At 49.1% G+C, this 15,782-nt stretch overlaps 1 protein-coding gene across 1 annotated transcript; it reads right to left on the reverse strand.

The window, feature by feature from the left end:
- Nucleotides 1–10,526: 10,526 nt before the first annotated feature.
- LOC140831479 (uncharacterized) lies at nucleotides 10,527–15,060 on the reverse strand. The gene is made up of 3 exons (XM_073195234.1): nucleotides 14,669–15,060; nucleotides 14,047–14,600; nucleotides 10,527–13,852 (listed from the first exon to the last, which is right to left on the reverse strand). The coding sequence occupies exons 1-3, from the start codon at nucleotides 15,058–15,060 to the stop codon at nucleotides 10,527–10,529; spliced, it is 4,272 nt and encodes a 1,423-aa protein (XP_073051335.1).
- Nucleotides 15,061–15,782: the final 722 nt, after the last annotated feature.

Below are 15,782 nucleotides of genomic sequence, written 5' to 3' on the forward strand. Positions count from 1 at the left end.
GTCGTGCCATGGTCCATTAATGGCCACTGGAACGACGCAAGATAACCCACGAAACAAGAACAGCCCACACTCCCCTTCTCGGCCCTTCATTGTACAGCACATGCATTTCGGTTTTGGTTGCTTGGTGTGAATCTTGGTTGGCCTATGGCCCATAGCCACGGTTCATACCATGCCCCTATATGTCTAGATCGTGCCATGGTCAACCAAATGGCCACTGGAACGACGCAAGACATCGATCAAAGCAAGACACTACACTTGCACAGCTGCTGGAAATTACAGCAACTTGCTGTGTCGATTAGGAGGCTTGTTTGAGTTCTTGGTTGGCTTTTAGCCTATGGCCTTGGACAGGACAGTGCCCCATTGAGTTAGGAAGGTCATGTTTTTGACCGTTCGTGATTCGGATCATTTTTGAAGTCGTTCGAGAATTTACGGTGCGATGTGCCAAATTGACTCTCGAAAGAGCGTTTCATGTTTTGGCCTCCATTTCACCTAGATTTCGACCCTCATAATTTTAGGAGCATAAATTCATAATTTTAAACGTATTTTAATCATGACGTCACGTTGGTTCAGTGTTGGTTCGGGTTGGTTTAAAGTCATGATTAAATACGAGGTCGTTAGACGTAGTTGTCGCATTTTAGGAATTTAATTGCATAAATTTGCCTAAGAAAAATCCATTGCATATTTTCATGGCATTTTTAGGTTGCAGCGAGCCTGGGGACGATCCATTCCAGTTGGTAAAATTTCAGGATATTTTCATTATCGTCAGTTAATTATTTTACGTGCATGAAAACAGAAAAATGATTATTTTTGAGATTTATGCGATATGGCTTGTGGTTCATTCACTATGTGGGAGCATTATTATTATTTATACGGTCGCTAGTGACCGCTCAGTTCAGGTTGGTACCATCGGGTCTTCAGTGACCGCTCAGTTCAGGTTGGTACCATCGGGTCTTCAGTGACCGCCAGCTCAGTTTCAGGCTTCCCGGTAGTCAGTTACCGTTCAGTTCAGCTTAGTGCAGTGGCCACAGGCGTAAAACATAATCTCAACAGAAAATTTTATCAGTTATTTCAGGACAGGCTCCAAGGAGCAAATATTTTTACTGTGATTATCAGTTCAGTTATGCACGTATTATAATTGCTCAGATCAGTTTATTTTCAGCATGAGATCAGATTATTTTCAGCATGCCTCATGACATGATATTTTATTCCATGCATATATTTTACTTCAGATTTTACTCGTTCCCTGTGATATATGCATGCTGAGTCTTTAGGCTCACTAGACTTGATTGTTGTAGGTACTGATGAGGCCAGGGCCGAGGGCGGGGACCTGTGAGCTAGCTTGGGTCGGCAGTAGTGGCACCCGAGGACCTCAGTGCAGCAGTTGTTATTTTCTTTCGCAAACAATTTTTATCAGTCATTGGATAATTTTCAAATTGTTATTGTTGACAAAACTTTATTTTTCTTCCGCTGCTATTATTTTAAACATTGAACTTGATTCATCAGTTGATTTTATGAATGAGGCCGTTTAAGTTTCTTTTAAAAAGAAAAATTTTAATTTTCCGCAATATTTAAAGCAAGAAGATTTAGGGCCTTTACAATTGGTATCAGAGCCGACCTCTCTTAATACGGTGTGGTTCGGGGACGAACCAAGCGGAAGCTGGTGGGCATGTGAGGCCCGGGGCCGAAGAGGGCGGGGGGTGATCGCCGGTGCCATCAGTTGCACGGACAATGAGCGGCTCCTGGCAGGCTTCTAGGTGGAGGGAACATGAATGAACCGACCCACACGGGAATGAGAGGGATTCCGAGACTGTGCAATGTAATGGACTGAACAGTTGAGGAGGGCTTAAAAGATTTGATTGGTACTACTCATATCACGAAGGTGCATCTTCTTTTCGGTAGCTCATCACATAAGAACTCCAAAGTTAAGCGTGCTTGACTTGGGGCAATTTTGGGATGGGTGACCTCCTGGGAAGTTTTCCAGGATGCGTGTGAGTGAGGACATAAGCACGCTGGAAAGACCCGTCTTGATACAGTGAGGACAGTCGTCGAATCTGGGGCGTTACAAAATACATCAAAGCAAATCGAATCATGTCTAAACTGTAAATGTCCGACTCATATGTAGGTGCAAAAGACAACCAATTGTACCCATCTCTGAGTTGTCTGTCGCTGTAAGTCCAACATGAAAAGGGCATCCTTGTCCGAGATCGGTCCGCAGTAAATGATCCCGCAATCAAAATAGTATCCGGCTGGAGAAGCACTGTACCAAAAGAGTAGAAGCACAGATGGAGGACGCAATCCAGCTGAAATAAGAGAAGCTCCAAATCCCCAGAAGAAGGTGAAAACGTATGGAGCTCATAACGTCATAAATCCAAACGTGACTGGAACGCTGATATAATGGGTAGCCAAGAGAGAACATGGAGAGCCACCAATGCACGCAGTAAAAGCAGAAACATATAAATCCCAACATGAATGGTGCTCTGGGCCTGAGAAACCACTGAGAGAGATCATCCAAAGCCACCATAAAACTCGGCAAAAGAACACAAAATATAGAAAGCGGCGGCCAAGGAGATGCCTGCAGAGAGCGACCGCCAGAGAACAGGGTTGGTCCAAATAAAAGCACCAATGGAGAAGGTGCGAGAGTCCTCCCAGACCCAAAGAAACGAAGCACTGACGGATCAAGTGTCTGGACCCACTTTACCACAGCTGGGAAAAAAGGAAAAAGATCGAACCTCCAAAGAGACGGTACCAAAACAGTAGAAGCACAGATGGAGGACCGCAATCCAGCTGAAATAAGAGAAGCTCCAAATCCCCAGAAGAAGGTGAAAACGTATGGAGCTCATAACGTCATAAATCCAAACGTGACTGGAACGCTGATATAATGGGTAGCCAAGAGAGAACATGGAGAGCCATCAATGCACGCAGTAAAAGCAGAAACATATAAATCCCAACATGAATGGTGCTCTGGGCCTGAGAAACCACTGAGAGAGATCATCCAAAGCCACCACAAAACTCGGCAAGGGAACACAAAATATAGAAAGCGGCGGCCAAGGAGAAGCCTGCAGAGAGCGACAGCCAGAGAACAGGGTTGGTCCAAATAAAAGCACCAATGGAAAAGGTGCGAGAGTCCTCCCAGACCCAAAGAAACAGAGCACTGACGGATCAAGTGTCTGGACCCACTCAACCACAGCTGGAAAAAAAGGAAAAAGATCGAACCTCCAAAAAGACGGTACCTGCCAAGGAAAAATACATATATATATATATAGATATAAATAGAAATAGATCCAAATAAAGGAAGAGGCTGCAAATAGCTAAGAACAACTGTATCTAAGGTAGGGAAGCCCGGAGATATCCGAGCGGGTCAGGATGGATATGTGTCTGGGTAGTAAAGGACCTAACTCTAAGGTATATACCCTAATGATATGAGCCCTCGCCGCCAACGCATCCGCAACCGAATTTCCCTCCCGGAAAATATGTGAAAAATGAACCGCCCGCCCCCTCAAAAGAAACAGAATCCGAGTGATTGTATGATGAAGGTCCCAATGACACCGACGAGAACGCAGGATCTGAAGAGAAATCTGAGAATCGGTCTCAACCCAAAGGGGAAAAAAACCGAGATCGGAACAGATAAGAAGGCCCCTCCAAACCGCCCAAAGCTCCGCCCGGACATTGGTCCCGACTTCGATAAACTCACTGAAGGAGAGCACCACCCTGCCAGAAGAATCACGCACAACACCACCGACAGACGACTCCCCAGGATTGCCCCTCGAACTCCCATCAACATTCAGCTTAAAGCACCCTGGAGGTGGACAGAGCCACCGGACAATCGCTAACCTATGGGTCCGCTGAAAGCCAACAAAGATACCCAGCGATCTCGCCGCCTCAAAGGCACCAAGCCAGTGCTTGGGCTTAACAGTGAAAGCAGCATGGGCAAGACGCATGTAAGACAAAATCCGAGACTTCACAGTCTCCCCAGAAATACGCAACTGACGGTGCTTCGCATCATTACGAGCCGTCCAGAGAAACCACAAAACAATGAAGGGCAGAAACTCCTTGACGTGGCCCCTAGGTGTCCAATGAAGATTTCTCTTCCAAGCGCTAAGGAACAACCTGAGATCCCCTGTGCAGGGGATCCAGACACGAAATATGGCCCCAAAGAAATGCCAGACATAACGGGCTATCAGGCCATCAATGAAGACGTGTGTAAATGTCTCCGACATATCACAACACTGGCATCGAGAAGCCAACTCAAAGCCACGACGCTGGAGCATATCATCCAACGGGAGCCACTGATGCCAAAACCTCCAAAGAAAGAAAGACATCGTGGGCCTCAACCAACGGCCCCAACAAAGAGTGAAGATATCAGAAACAGGGTCTCTCAATCGGACAAGATCCCAAGCAGACCTAATCGAAAACGCACCGTCAGAACTGTGAATCCAAAGCGTCAAATCAGGCTCGCCAAAGGCAATCGGGGTCAGAGTAATCGCCTCAGCAACAGAAGGGGCCACCACAGCGCAAAGAAGATCGAAATCCCAGGCCCCCTCCGACAAAAAGTGAGAAACCCAAACATCACGGCCCCCACGGACCTCACACTGGCTGGACAGAGCAGTATCCCCAAACCATATGTCATCCCAAAAGGACACGTCTCCAAGGCCAGCGCGCCAGCGAATGCCGGGCTCAGCGCGAGGTCTGATCCGTAGGAGACGACGCCAGGTGGGGGATATTAAACAACGAGGGAGAACAGAGGCAGGAGAATCCATCTGGCAATACTTCCGTAAAAGGAATCTCGCCCAGAGAAAGGAGCTTTGCCGAAACCGGAACCACAACTTAATAGAAAAGCTATCCACCAGATCTTTCAATCTGCGGAAGCCAAGACCACCCTCCATCACTGGGAGACAGGCTCGAGACCACTTGGCCCAGTGCCATTTCTTCTCCAGTGTCCGCGACCCCCAGAGAAAAGCGTTGAAAACCAGATCAAGCTTCTCCATGACAGCAAGCGGTGGTTGTACCACCTGAAACAGATAAATCGGCATGGAGAGGAGCACACTGCGGATAAGGGTTATGCGGCTACCCGGAGAGAGCGTCCGGATCTCCCAACCCTCTAACTTCCTACGAACAGACTGTAGGAGGTGCTCAATAAAGGAACATACTCGGTTACCCCTAAACAAGGGGACTCCGAGGTACTTGAGGGGCAAATGACCCTCCGCGAACCTGGTGATGCGCAAAATCCGAGAGCGAAGTCGATCAGAGCACCTCGGAGGCAAGATAACAGAACTTTTGACAGCGTTCACCAGCTGTCCCGAACAATTCTCACAATGATGCAGTAAACCCATAAGGCGCCGCATACTACGAGACCCACCATTGGCGAAAATAATGACATCATCAGCATAAGCCAGATGGGAAATCATGATATCACAACCAGAGCGGTACCTGAGCGCAGGATGCTGCAGGTAGAGGCGATCAAGGCCGCGCGATAGATACTCCGCCCCCAAAATGAAAAGCATGGGGGACAAGTGATCGCCCTGTCTGAGGCCTCTATTGGAACCAAAGAACCCCGAGAGAGAGCCATTGATGTTCACGGAGAAATGACAATGAGATATGCAAGCCGAGACCATCTCCACAACCCGCTCCGAGAAACCAAAGTGTCTCAAAACCTCGAAGAGGAAAGGCCACTGGACCCTGTCATAGGCCTTGGCCATATCCAACTTCAGGATAACATTACCGCCACGAGTGGGGAGAGTGAGACTGTGAGTGAGCTCCTGGGCGAGGAGAATATTATCGGAGATCATCCGACCCGGAACGAAGCCACTCTGATACGGTGAAATAAGTCTCTCCACCACAACCCTCAGCCGAGAGTACAACAACTTAGATATGATCTTATTCATGACATTGCACAGACTAATCGGACGGAAGTCCGACCAAGCATGTGCACCCGCGACTTTGGGGATCAGAGTGATAGTGGTGGCGGTAAAACCCTGGGGGAGGGGAGAACCCCTGAAAAAATCCAGGATAGCATCAATAAAATCCTGATGAACAATCTCCCAACAATGCTGAAAGAACGCCGAGGAGAAGCCATCAGGCCCAGCCACACTATCAGGATGTATGGAGAAGAAGGTCGCACGAACCTCCTCCAAAGAAGGGGTCGCGACAATACCCTCATTCTCCACAGCAGAAATAACGGAGGAGAAGCCCGAAAAATCAGGACACGCAAGCGCAGAGGGGTCACCAGTAAGCAAATGCTGGAAAAACGAGGCTCCCGACTGCTGAATCAACTCAGGAGACGTCAGGCATACCCCATTGTCCCAGATGCGGAAAATTTTATTTGCCACCCTTTTCTTCTTCACCATGTTGTGAAAGAGTTTGGTGTTCCGCTCACCATCCTCTAACCAGTGGCAAGCAGCTTTATGTCTCCAAAAATCCGCCTCCATGGCGGTGACACGGGCCAGATCCGCATTGCGATCAGACAGAGAAGTCCAATTCAACTCAGAAGGATCAGCCTCACAGACAACCTCGGCGGACCGAAGAGCCCTCTCAGCCTCAGTGATTTTATCGAATAAGTTCCCAAAAACATCCCGATTCCACCACTTGAGGTGATGTTTGAGACGCTTCATCTTAGCAAAAAGGCGAGGCATACCACTCAAACTGCAAGGCAAAAACAAGTTAAGCCTAACAGTCTGCAAAAAACCGTGGTGCCTAAGCCACATTCGCTGGAAACGAAACGAGCTCGGCCCACGGTAAAAAACCGGAGCGGTGACCAAAAGCGGACAGTGGTCAAAGAAAGTACGGGGAAGATGCTCAACACGAATGGAGCTGAAATGATCACCCCAATCAACGGAAACCATAACCCTGTCCAACCGCTTCCAAATGGTCTTATTCGTCCAGGTGAACGAAGAGCCCTCAAAACCGGCATCAACCAGACCAGAATCCAAAATGAAAATATTGAACTCCTCCATGGGTAGAAGCCTACCACCACGGGTGCCCAAACACTCAGAAGCATCTCTGACAACAATAAAATCACCCCCAACAAGCCAAGGACCCAGAGCAGGCTTGACCTGAAGAAGGGAAGACCAAATATCTCTGCGCTCAACATAGCCGCAGCTGGCATAAACATATGAACAAAACACCTCAGTCGGTAAAAAAGAGGCGGACACCTTGATGTGCAGGAACTGAGCATGATCAAAAACACACTCAGTCTTCACATCCAAAGAGGAGAAAACCCAAATATGACCAGAAAGATTCGAAATGACTCTAGAAAAACCAAAACGGCGAGTCATGAATCTCTGGTCCAACATGATCATCGGCTCCAAAATGGCCAAAATCTTAATCTGATGCGCCTTCACATAAGCATGAAGCCGCTGTTGGGACTCCGAACTCCGAAGTCCCCGAACATTCCAAATGAGGGAATTCATGGAGAACGGTGGGCAGAAGCACCCGGTCTCCGCTTAAACGAATCTCCCAACGCTTCCTTTTTCCTTTTATTCACATTCGACATATCAGTATCTTGAGCACCAGAATCAGAATGTCGATCAAACCTCGTGTCGAGGTCATCAGCAGACATCCGCTCGACAATCCGCTCACAAACAGGCGACCCCTTGTTGAGCAACAAGTTCCTCAAGATGAGAGGAAACATCTGGAGAAGAAGGAACGGAGGGAATCGAATGGCAGCTGTGATTCTCCATGCACTGAACAGAAGTGCCAATACCCCCCTCCTCAAACTGATGGACCAAAGACTGAACAGACACACAAGCCGCACCCGAAGGTAAGGCGTCAACAATGGGCAGACCCAAACTAATCTGGTCAACACCAACAACAGGATCCTGATCCAAAGGAGCATCTCCAAGTAAACCATCACCCACAACCTCCAAATGGGATCCAAGATCAAGATTGGGACCAACCAACTCAGTAGTGTCGCAACGCTGAGCCTCATCATGCCAGGGTGACAAAACCTCAAAGGCATTGGAGGAAGTAATTTGATGTGGAACATCAGGAACTTTAGGGGGGGCTCCAGCAGGAGGATCCCTGTGTGTGATCACCCCAACCAACCCAGACCTGCTGAATGGGAGGCTGTAAAACATCAATTTCCACACATACTCGGGCGAAAGCGCCTCGAGAGACATCAGCGGTGTGGTCGTCCATCTTAACAGGCTTACCTACAAGACTCGCAAGAGCAAAAAGAGTACGCTTGTTGAACAAATGCAACGGTAAGCCCGGAAAACGGATCCAGACTGGCGCAATGGGGGATTCCTCATGCAGATTAAATTCGGGGGTCCACTTAGAAAAACGGATCCCAAGTGGTCCCACAAAAATATTCCACCTCGACCAAACGCGCGCGTAATCTTCTTCACATGAGAGAGAAATGATCAAAAAACCTCTGGGTAAGAATTTCAAGTCGAACGATCGCACTAGTCCCATTTTTTCGAAAGCCAAGAATTAGGGACTAAGGACCTGTTCCCCGAAATTTTACCGACTAGACCATATTTAAAAGGTTCAATCAGTGAAGAAATTACCTCAACCGGAAATCGGATACCCGGTTTGCCATCCAGAATAGACGGCTCAGGCATCTCCTCCATCGAATTACGCACATCATCGAAACTTTTCTGCACGGTGCGAGGAGACGGAGGTGCAAGAGCGTCACGAAAAGAAACAGAAGCCCGAACCTCGGCACGAAGGACGGGTTTGACCGCAGATGCAGAACCGTTGCTGCCGAGTCGACTCGGTCAACACGGCGGTTTGACTCGCCCGAGTTGACCCGCGAGTTACCGGCCGGAGTAGCAGCTATCGCCGGCGACGTCGTGGGGAGTACAGAACCGGTATCCAAAGCACGAGAACCGGACGGTGGAGGGGCCGATTGAACACGAGAATCGGATGAAATCGAATGAAAATCGTCAATTTGGGCGTTTTTGATCGGCAACGAATTACCAGAAATTGAAGACATAGATGAATTACCCATGGCATTGGAAGTATACGGTACAGAGGAATTAGCAAACGGAGAGGCTACGGCACCGGAATTGAAAGAAAACACCGTCGCCGTTAGGGTTTCGGATGGGCGAACCTTAAATCTAAAATTCCGATCGGAAATGAACACCCATCACGACGGGGCCGCTGGCATTAGAATCGTCTCGTCATGGGATTTCCGGATCGGGGTCTTGATTGAACAGAGGTTGCCGGAAGCGGCCGGCGTGAGTAGAAACGTGGATTGAGGTGCCGTGAATAGTACCGGCGTAACTTCGGGGCTTAAATTGGTAAGGCAAATGGACTCCGATCGTTCTGATTGTTGGACAAAGGGGTCGTTTCGAAGAGGCGAATCGATTGGAACAAAAACGGAGCCGATCGGAACGGTGGATGAAGTCGACGTGAATATGGCCGGAATTTTCGAGATTTCAGTCGGCGATTTGGTGGGGCAATCGGACTCCGATTGAGCTGAGATTTTGCAGGGGTGGTCTCCGGAAGACGACGGTTCAGATGAGGGCAGTCGCCGGCCGGGATCCGGCGGCGGAAGCACGGGAGCAAATAGGCGTGAATAGTGTCGAATTTTAGTGTGTTTTTTCGCAACTTTTAGTGTGTGTTTTTTGAGAAAATTTTTTTTTGGGGCAAAAATGGTGGTTTAGGGGTTAGGGTTTAGGGTTTTGGGGTTTGGGGTTTCGGGTTTAGGGTTTTTTTTTTTTTTCCAAAAAACACCGCCAGGGTGGAGGGGGGTTAGGCGGACCCCAACCTATATATAAATAAAGCAGTAAAAGATGTCCGTACAACAAAAGTAAAACCTAGGTGAGGAGGGGGACTAGACCTAGACCTCCTTAAACGGCTAAGCACAAAAAACAAAGGTGATACCAGAATAAAAGAAAGCAAGTAGAACGATAGCATCTAACGGAGAAAAGAGACAGCAGGCCCTGAACGGCTGAACGGGGCCGAATCCATGAGAGCATAGTAAAGCATAGTAGAGACACTGGACTATCGAGCAAGGGGATGAAAGAGCTGTCCAATGCCAAATCCACGGAATCAGGGAGGACGTCTGAATATGTCAAGACTCCTGGGGAAGCGTAGTCACAAAAACGGCCAAGGAATAAGGCCGCAAGCAAGAGTCCAAAGGCCCAGAACCAAGTGGGGGCAGATGGATGAGTCACCGATAGTCCCTAGAAAATGAAGTGGGCGTCTGAACCCGCCTGGGTGGAGCAGCAACCTCCAAGAACACGGCTGGCGCATGAGGGCCACCAAATAGCACCGAGTAGAACAAACCAAACGAACGCACGCGGGGAACGGGGGAAGAGAAACACACGCACACACCCACGCACTCACACACAAGAACCCAAGAACACCAACACGCACGCACGCACGCACGCACATGGGGCCTCTAACACACGCACACTAAGAGAAGAACACAAACTAAATAACAAAGAGGAAGACAACATAAGGGAAAACAGAGTAAAGAATAAAAAAGAAACATAAATAATAATTATTATTATTTTTTTTTCCCGATTTTTTTTTTCCGGTTTTTTTTTTCCGATTTTTTTTTTCCGATTTTTTTTTTTTTTTTACAAAAAGGACCTCGATCTGAGATACGGGAGCCCGGTAGAGTCTGAACGGGCAAGCATCGAAATATGACGAGGCAGGAAAGAACTGAACTCTACGTTGTACCGTCGAAGCGAGTGGGCAACCGTAGCTAGAGCATCCGCAACCGAGTTACCCTCCCGAAAAATGTGAGTCATATGAACTGAACGCCCTCTCAACAGACAGTGGATACGGGAAACAATATGGTCAAAACGCCACTGACACTGACGATAACGGATGATCTGAATAGATATCAAGGAGTCGGTCTCAATCCAAAGGGGAAAAAGGCTAAGGTCAGAAAAGAGGAGAAGACCTCTCCAAACCGCCCACAGCTCCGCCCGAACATTGGTCCCAACTCCGATGAACTCACTGAAAGACAGGGCAACACGGCCCGACGAGTCCCGAACAACCCCGCCAACAGAAGAATCACCTGGGCTACCTCTCGAGCTCCCATCAACATTAAGCTTGAAGACCCCGGGAGGGGGTCTAAGCCAGCGAACAATCGTCATCTTCAGGACTGGCCGAAGAATGACAGACACTCCAAGCAACCCAGCCGCCTGAGAAAAGCCCAACCAGAGTTTAGGCTTGACGAGGGAGGCCGAGTGAGCGAGACGAATATACGAGAGGATATGATGTTTGACCGTCTCCCCAGAGATGGGCCTACGACGGTGTTTGGCATCATTACGCACTGTCCAAAGGAACCACAAGATAATGAAGGGGAGAAATTCCTTCATATGGCCCCCTGGCGTCCAAGCCATATTCCTCTTCCAGGAGCTGAGGAAGAGCAAGAAATCAGAAGTATGGGGTATCTGGACCCGGAAAACAGCCCCAAAGAAGTGCCACACAGAGCGGGCAACGGGACCATCAAGGAAAATGTGACAGAATGTCTCCGGCATGGCGTAACATTGGCATTTCGACCCAAGTGAAATGCCGCGTGATTGGAGGACCTCATCCACCGGAAGCCACCGATGCCAAAGCCTCCATAGGAAGAAAGATATGGTAGGTCGAAGACACCTCCCCCAGAAAGGGGTGAAAATGTCAGAAACAGGTGCTCTCATTCGAATCTGCTCCCAGGCCGATTTCAACAAGAAGACACCATTAGCACTATGAGTCCAGCGCGCCACGTCTGACTCCCCAGCAGTAACGGGGATCAGCGTGATCTCCGTAGCAATGGAGGGGGGAACGACAGAGCAGAGGCTATTGAAGTCCCAGGTACCCTCCGAAAGAAAACTAGAAACACGGGCGGCACGAGGCCCCCGAACCACACTCTGATCAGATAAAGGGGTATCTCCAAACCAAATATCATCCCAAAAAGAGACATCTCCAGAACCGACTCGCCAACGAATGTCGGGCTCGGCACGAGCCCGGATCTGGAGGAGGCGACGACACGTGGGAGAAATGGAGCCACGAAGGGGGACGGAAGCAGGATGGTCAAGACGACAATATTTCTGCAGGAGGAAACGTGCCCAAAGAGAGGCGCCCTGTCTGAACCGGAACCACAGTTTGACCGAGAAGCTGTCAACCAGGTCTTTCAGCCTGCGACACCCAAGGCCTCCTTCCTGAGTAGGCAGACATGCACGGGACCAACGTGCCCAATGCCACTTTTTCTCAAGAGTGCGGGAACCCCAAAGAAAACCATTAAAGATCAGCTCAAGCTTTTCGATAACGGCTAGGGGGGGCTGGATGACCTGAAAAAGGTTGATCGGCATAGAGAGTAGAACACTGCGGAGCAAGGTCATACGACTACCCGGAGAGAGGGTGCGGGACTCCCACCCTTCGAGTTTCTTCCTGACGGACATCAGAAGAGGCTCGAAGAGGGTGGACTTGCGGTTCCCCCGGAAGAGAGGGACTCCAAGGTACTTCAGAGGGAGCTGCCCTTCCGCAAAGCCAGTGATACGCAGTAAGCATGTGCGGAGGCACTCAGGAGATCTGGGTGGAAGAATGATCGCACTTTTAGCTACATTGACCAGCTGGCCAGAGCAGTTTTCGTAGTGCCAAAGAAACTCTTTGATGCAACGCATCCCGCGGGCCCCACCGTTGGCAAAGATAATGATTACATCAGCATAGGCCAGGTGGGAGATGAGTGTGTCGCAGCCGGAGCGGAACTTAAGGCCCGGATGACGAAGGAAAAGGGAGTTCAGGCCCCGAGAAAGGTACTCAGCCCCAATGATAAAGAGGAGGGGGGACAGAGGATCGCCCTGTCGAAGACCCCTCGTGGAGGCAAAGAAACCAGCCGGGGTACCATTGATGTTGACAGAAAATTTGCAATGAGAGATGCAAGCAGAGACAAGAGACACCACGGGTTCCGAAAAGCCAAGATGTCGGAGAACAGAAAGGAGGAAAGGCCACTGCACCCGATCGTACGCCTTAGCCATATCCAATTTGAGGATGACATTACCCCCACGAGAGGGTAGACCTAGGCTATGTGTGAGCTCTTGAGCTAGGAGGATATTGTCAGAGATGACCCTTCCCGGCACAAACCCGCTCTGGTTCGGGGAAATAAGTTTCCCCACCACCTTCGACAGACGCGAGTAAAGAAGTTTAGAAATGATCTTATTGGTGACGTTGCAGAGGCTAATAGGACGGAAGTCCGTCCAAGCCTGAGCGCCATCAACCTTTGGGATCAGGGTGATAGTGGTGGCAGTGAAGGATTGCAGCATAGGGGAGCCACAGAAGAAGTCCAGGACAGCAGCAAAAACATCCTGGTGGATGATCTCCCAACAATGCTGGAAAAAGGCAGAAGAATACCCATCAGGGCCCGCCGCACTATCTCGATGAATGGAGAAAACAGTGGCTCTAACCTCCTCAAGAGTGGGGAGGGCAACGAGACAGTTGTTCTCTAGATCAGAAATGACCGGAGAAAAGTCATGAAAGACCGGGCGATCCCAAGCTGAGGGGTTCCCAGTAAGCAGGTTCTCGAAGAAGGCAGCCCCAGATTGCTGGATGAGGGCTGGGGAAGTGAGACAAGTCCCATTGTCCCAGATACGAAATATTTTATTCGTGACACGCTTCTTCTTAACCATATTGTGGAAGAGTTTGGTGTTTCTCTCACCATCCTCAAGCCACTTGCAAGCAGCTTTTTGTTTCCAGAAGTCTTCCTCCATTGCAATGGTTTCGGCAAGCTGAGCATTACATTCAGAAAGCCGAGTCCAGTGTAGGGTGGAGGGATTAGTCTCACAAGCAGCCTCAGCTAATTTGACCGCTTTCTCGGCCTGAATGATGTTATCAAAGATATTCCCAAAAACATCTCGATTCCACCACTTGAGGTGATTCTTGAGGCGCTTCAATTTGGCAAATAACCGGGGCATGCCTGCCCCATGACAGGGCAGGTTCCAGTTAAGCCTAACTGTCTGAAGGAACCCATGGCGCCGGGTCCACATGCTCTGGAATCGAAAGGAACAGGGGCCACGGGACAGAGGGTGGGCAGACACGAACAGAGGACAGTGATCAGAGACAGTTCGGGGGAGGGTTCCACTCTGATAGAGTGAAAGTGATCACACCAACCCGCAGAGACAAGGACTCTATCCAGACGCTTCCAGATGGTTTTGTTGGTCCAAGTGAACGAGGAACCTTCAAAACCAGCGTCGATGAGACCAGAGTCAAGGATAAAGGAATTAAACTCTCCCATGGGGAGGAGTCGCCCTTCGGAGGAGACAAGACACTCCAAGGACTCCCGAACGACATTGAAATCGCCTCCCACGAGCCAGGGACCACTAGCGGGCTTCACTTGGATTAAAGAATCCCAAAGGTGGCGCCGCTCAATGTAGTCGCACTTAGCATAAACGAAGGAGCAAAAGACATCAGAAGGAAGAAAAGGGGCAGAAAGTTTGAGGTGGAGGAATTGCTCATGGTCAACCACGAGCTCGACCGTCACATCCTCGGAGAAGAAGACCCAAATCTGATTAGAAACATTAGAGACAACACCGTGAAAGCCTAATCGCCTAGTCATAGAACTAGGGTCAAGGACAGACATAGGTTCAAGAATGGCTAGGATCTGAACACGCTTAAGCTGAATTAAGGCATGAAGCCTCTGTTCAGATTTCGTGTTCCGGAGTCCCCTGATGTTCCAAATGAGACAATTCATGGGGAACAAGCAGAAGGGGACCTCGTCTGACGCCGAGGGGACCTGGCTCTGCGCCTGTTCTTTTTCGGTTGGAAGTCACCCGAATCAGTGAGGCGCTTATTAACATGGGACATATCAGTGTCCCGGATCTCACCGTCAAGGTCAATCCCATCACAAGATTCAGCTCGACGGCCAGGAAAGTGCAAGACATCCCCAATCGAGGGGGAAATGAAAGAATGGGGATCAGAATGGGGGACACCCTGGCTACGGACAAGCTCCACTAACGACTGGGAGGAGACCTCCGGAGGAGAATTAGGATTAAAGAGAGCTCGCGGGTCAGTGATGGAAACAGTGGGGACGGAATGACTACTGTGATTGGCCACACAAAGGCCAGGGACAGTCGCAGGATCAAGAGGGAGGGGGTGCGGAACCAAGATCCTCCACACAGTCGACATATTGAGCATCCTCCTCCTCCTCCACCTCCTTGGCCCGTGGATGAGCTAGAGGGGCACATTTAACCGAGAAGGATGGCTGTGTATGTAATGCCCAGAGCAATGATTGACATGTACGAATTCATAGATATGTTGTGAAGATTGTACATAACCATAAGAAATAGGAAATGATATCTATTGAGATTAGATTGACCGATATCGAGAATGTTGGATTATTTATATTTCGGTGAGACCGGAAGGACCGAACCAGGATCGGATCGTCCGATGCGTTCGGATCGTCCGTTCGGCGTTCGGAGCGTCCGAGCCAGGTGGCTGGACACATGGAAGACATGCAGGATTCGGAACGTACGAAGTGAGTTCGGAGCGTCCGAAGTGTGTCAGATCGGAGCGTCCGAAGTGGATCGGATCTTCCGATCATTGTCTATAAATAGAGGCGCGAGATTTCATTTGATTAGTAAGTGTTAAAGAAACATTTCCTAGAAAGTGTTAGACATTCTATTGCAGATTCATCTTCACGACTGTAACAGCAATTCTACGACGAAAGGTATAATACATGTTTTGTTTTGGGGAATCACGACTCAAATGAGATCACATTTGAGTTTCCCAACCAAAACCACATACGAGTTTTATTGTTTATATCTTGATATAGGTATTATTATTATAGATTTGTTTATAGATCTTGTATGCAAATCTCGCTATGCTTTGTTTACAGATCATGTTACATT

Source organism: Primulina eburnea, chromosome 5 (genome assembly GCF_022965805.1).
Source record: "Primulina eburnea isolate SZY01 chromosome 5, ASM2296580v1, whole genome shotgun sequence".
Lineage (NCBI taxonomy): Eukaryota > Viridiplantae > Streptophyta > Magnoliopsida > Lamiales > Gesneriaceae > Primulina > Primulina eburnea.

Bases quoted from the DNA above. Each gene is read 5' to 3' on its own strand.
- LOC140831479 (XM_073195234.1), bottom strand. From the start codon at position 15,060: ATGTCGACTGTGTGGAGGATCTTGGTTCCGCACCCCCTCCCTCTTGAT. The intron at 14,601-14,668 runs GTCCCCTCGGCG...TTGGAACATCAG, and splicing joins AAGAACAGGCGCAGAGCCAG to GGGACTCCGGAACACGAAAT. The intron at 13,853-14,046 runs GTTGGTGTGATC...GTCATGGGGCAG, and splicing joins TAGAGTCCTTGTCTCTGCGG to GCATGCCCCGGTTATTTGCC.